General features: G+C 38.8%; 1 protein-coding gene across 17 annotated transcripts in view; it reads left to right on the forward strand.

The window, feature by feature from the left end:
* The window catches only part of LOC122254285 (acylamino-acid-releasing enzyme), a 24,210-nt gene that overhangs the window by 7,505 nt on the left and 11,705 nt on the right, over positions 1–5,000 (forward strand). For all 17 annotated transcript variants that reach the window (XM_086532956.1, XM_086532948.1, XM_086532953.1 and 14 more), the window contains exon 7: positions 305–380. In XM_086532956.1, the coding sequence (XP_086389082.1) occupies positions 305–380 (76 nt within the window). The remainder of the gene's footprint in view (positions 1–304; positions 381–5,000) is intronic.

A 5,000-nucleotide genomic window follows, 5' to 3' on the forward strand; every position in this document is an offset into this window, starting at 1 on the left:
ATTTTTCTGATTCTAAATAGGTTATGTGATATAATTTATATTTTATTGTTTTTATCTTTCTTTTTATTGATATCACAAATATTATCAGTATTGTTATTATTCTTTTTATTAATCATGATATAATTATTATTGTTTTGATTCTATTATCATTTAAGTTATTGCACCAATTTCTTGAAACCAATTCTCATGGAAATCAAAACACAACTTCAAAACAGATAAACAAATGAACAACTGTAGACAGAGTGTTCAGTAAATAAACAGACTCAAACTAATGGAAATGCTCTGACTCCTGCCCTTCTCACAGCGAGGGGGAGGACGGCCGGGGACAAGAATACGTCCACCTCAACGAGTGGGGAGAGCAACTCGAGGGGAAACACCAGGTCAGATATCATTTATTGCATCATTATTTTTTGTAATTTTTATTTTATTTTCCTCTTCTTTTTCTTCTTTTCATCTTTTCTCTTTGTTTCTATCCTTCTTTTTTAACTTCTTATTCTTTGGGTTTGGCTTCTTTTGCTTCCTTTTCTTATAATTCTACTTAAGATTATAACATGGGAATATTGTTGATTGGTTCAAGATTTTGATACTGTTTTCTTATTTTTTAACTTTCTTTTAAATTCATGTATTCATCCTTCTGACATTCAAAGTTTTCAACTCTGGCAACATCCACACATTACTCTTCTGATTTGGAGTTTACCTAAAGTCGGGCCAGCAACCCCTCAAACCCTTTACTTCAGCTTAGGGTAAGAGGGTGCCCATGGTGCCTTGAGCAACCTAGCATATATTAGATTGATGAATTTAGAAAACATATGTTTACCATATTGACATCATCTAGGTGTCATTGGACACTGAAGATTGGCTCTCAGAATTCTTATGAGATAGCTATTCAACAAAAGTTATTTAATTTAATCAATCACATTTTAACAACAGTTAAAAACATATAAGAAATATGTAAATTAGTGCAGGAAGGTAGTAGTCCTGGCCGATGAACCGTCTTCCAAGATGAAGGATTATTTCAGGGTTGTTTGTGACTACTCAAAAGCACAGGTGAAAATATGGTCGAAAATCCCATGGAAAAAAGACGTATTACTGCCTGAGTACACCCCTCCCAATCCTGGAAAAGGAGAGGGTGACCTGGGTGCCCTCAACTAGCAATTGGTTCAAGGTGAGAGCTAACACCCTTCCACTGAAATGAGGCTGGAATCTGGTTCGAAATCCTTTAGGCTTCACATCAGTGGGTTATAGGGTTGCAGATACTCAGGTTCCAAGGTCTGTCATCAGTATGCAACTTGGCAATGTACAAGAGAAGCCAGGAACAACAGATCAGGGCAAAGATAAGGCAGGATTCTAGGTCGTGGGACTCCACAAGGTGGTCGGACTGAAGTAACAGGGCCGCAAGAAGGCGTGACATTCAATTCACTGAGATGACAGCAGCAAATAGCATCATATCCACTCAGTTTCTTGTATAAGGACAACCCTTCAGGACAGACCATACAGATTGCTGTTGGACTTACCAAACTAGAAGCGTTATCTTTGGACTCCATCTATCAAGTCAAACTCGTCCAGTCTTGCAGGCAACTTACACTTGGGAAAGAACCGACCTTCAAGAAAATCAATGATTTCTTTTTAAAGAGTCTTTCAACCTGCAATGCACGAAATGCTTTAGGATCTAAAGTAGTCAGATCTAACTAAAGGCCTCTCATGTTCTGGCTTCCATACAAGAGTTCATCTTAGTTAAATCAGAAAGTGGAGTAGTTATTTTAGAGTGATCTTTGATATGCCTGTGGAAACATCCAGCAGCACCCATAGTCCTTCTCACCTGGAGGGTGTGGGAAGGTCACATTTTACCAGGGTCAGATTGTACACTTGCAACAGAAATGAGGAATACAAAAATTTTAAGTTCTGGGCAAGCCATGTTGAACCTAAAACCTGCTCGAGACAAAAGTGCAAGGGTTTCACCCAGATGATCAAGATGATCAGAATGATTTCTGCTTTAGATAATGATGTCATCTAAATAACAAAGTGTTGACGACCTAAAACTGGGCTCAAGACAAAGTAAGCTAGCCTTTGATAAGTGCTTGGAGCCAACTTTAAACCAATTGGCATTTGAATCCATTGAAAAACATTCTATCCATCCAAAAATGCCATTTTAGGGTGATCTGCCTCATTAACTTCTATAGTCCAGTAAGCTGCTCTAGAGTCTAGAGTCAGTAGTTTCTTCTATACTGGGAAGTGAATACCTATCTCCTACAGTAACATTATTCAACACAGAAACAATGAGACCCATCCATTTTTACTCAATGATGGTGCAATTACTCAGACTTAATAAAGTCTTGGGCTGACTGTGGAAGTTGCCACTGTTTAGAGCAAATTGGTGCTGTATCACCTGTAGGTATGCAATGCACTTATCAATAGTCATTTTATCACCATCAAATAGACCCTTGTGATTCTATAGAATGGGCAAAACACTACTTCTTTGCGCTTTTGTTAAACATTCTAAATTTGGAAGCTTTGCTTTGGTTGCTATCTCAGGATTACACGGAGCGGCATTACGTATCATTGCTATTTTACTTGGGTCAGAGTTAGAAATTTCTTCCACTTTTACTTGTGACTTACCATTTTTGAGCTGTCCAGATGTAAACTTTTCTATTCTATACACTCGCAACTGAATGAGGAATTATTAGATCATGCAAGTGACCCTCTATGTATGCACCCCCATCAGGAATACCACAATTTACTGAACATGAAATAAACTTGGCACTCATTGGAGGAATACTAATATTTCTGAGAACTCAAACACACAGAACTTGTTGTTGAAAAAGAGATGCTATATTAAGATCACAATCCCTTTTTGTTACTTTGTAAAAGGACACCTTAAAAATTCCCAGTTATAGGTTACAGGTACTCTAACTGAATCAAGAGAAAGTTAAGCTTGTCCTGGTTGACGCAAATGTACCAAGTTGAATTCAAGTCTACGCAATACATCTATGCCAATTAATAAGGAATCTGAAAAGTCACACTTTCATCAATTATGACTAATTTGGGGCAAAAGAAATCTCAAAATCCCTTTCTCCCAAAACATCAAGAAGGTCACCAGAAACACTAACAAGTGACCTGCCTCCTTTGGAATGCATTTAGAGACTTCAGTGCCGAGGCCTTCAACAAGGATGCAGAAGATCCAGTGTTGATAAATAAAGGCAATGCCTGACCATTAACCCATTGCGGACGGGTGTCATGACATACATGACACAGGAGCTTTGGCCTGACGATGGGCGTCTTGATGTACATGATGTCCGGGGATTTTGGATCATTGTGCTATTTTATTATGCAATGAGTAAGGAGTGAGTGATGATGGCAATTGCAGTCATAATTACTATAATTACCATAATACTGAGCAAACCTAACTTCCAAAACCTAGATGGCACCACTTTTTTCTAGCACCAGTAAGAGAGAGAGCCTTGAAAGGCACTCATCTATGGTCTAGCAAGCACAATCTTTAGAGAGCGATGGCACACAGCAAGTTGACGACCTCTTTCTCTAAAGTACTGCTGAGGAAGGATATGCAGGCAGAATGAGATGAGGAAGTTGACTCAAACCATACCCAGTGTCTAAAATGTGCTCCTGTGCCAATAGGGATGCCTTTTACTGTGGCACTCACAGTCATAAGCACAGGTTTCCCTCCTCTTCCTTACCTCTTCATGTTATCTTCATTGTAAGTGGTTTTATGTTTCGTTTTGTGACAGCACAAAAATACGAAAAAATAAAGTTGCTTTTTGCCCTCGCATAAGACAGCAATACTTCTATCATATTTAGTATAAAGAAAATAATGAACTGATATGGATCATATACTACAATTTTAGTCAACTGTAGCCTTGATAGAGCCTGTCATATGGCATATATGTCTCTTAACACAATAAAACACACAAAAATGGCTCTAGTTTTATAATGAGTGACTGAAAGAGAATGGGAAGATTCAAATTATGATGCTTCAAGCTGGCTTGCTCTGGAATAAAACCCATCCTGGAGACTAGGCATGCGAATCTATCCCCCGTCCGCAATGGGTTAATACACACTTTTATCAAAGGTTGACCAGCTAAATTCTTATCAGACACCAAGCATAAATCCATCTCCATTATGCATTTAGCAAACAGAGTAGATGGAGTTTTAACACTGCTGGCCTTTCTGAAGGGCACAGCATTCTGAACACATGTGGATATTCCTTGTTATGCAGCTGATGTGTTCCAGGACATCGAGATCTTAGATGACCTAGCTGTAAACATTGCCAACAAACATTAGACAGAGTCTTACCTTTGCAATCTTTTGTGAGGTATCCTTTGGATCAGTGGAAAGTGCAGTACAACTCATTGTTATCAGTGTTTGACTCGCATTGACAGACAACATCCCTGAGAATAGTCTCCTTTCCCTCAAATAAAATGCATTATTTTAACAGTGCCAGATACTTTCTGTATTTGTGACAACCTGAAACAACCAAGGCTCATAATCGTAAAAGTCTTTCCACAATTATTGTTACATCCCCAATTTCATTTGGAAAATCCCTTGCACCCTGCTTCAAGTTCAATCTGAAAATTCTTAGGCGTCTGTCCTTGTTTAAGTCTGATAGCTTCTGTCCTTGTAAAGAAATCCCCTGAGCTTCTTACACTACCAAATTTGTCCCATAAAGCCCTTCTAAATTCATTCCAAACACTAGATTGTGCAAACTGACCGCTATTAATCCGTTGTGGACCTAACTGGTCATCAGGACAGGCAGTCTCCGACACTAGCAACACCAGCTAAAATTTTGAGGGAAGGGGAAAGTGTTTTCTCTGCCCTGGTTAGCGCAGACTAGCCCAAATAACATTTTTCCATAAATCCATCATAAAATGGGGTTTAGGCTGACTTCAGAACCCTGTAGCTCTGGAGCTAGTGCCGTTACAGCCATTGTACTTCTTGACTGTATATGCACTTCAACTGTGAGCAGAACCTGATGTCGTGCCATGTAT

Source organism: Penaeus japonicus, unplaced genomic scaffold (assembly GCF_977035675.1).
Source record: "Penaeus japonicus unplaced genomic scaffold, GWHDUDI00000001_assembly GWHDUDI00000038, whole genome shotgun sequence".
In the NCBI taxonomy this organism is placed as follows: domain Eukaryota; kingdom Metazoa; phylum Arthropoda; class Malacostraca; order Decapoda; family Penaeidae; genus Penaeus; species Penaeus japonicus.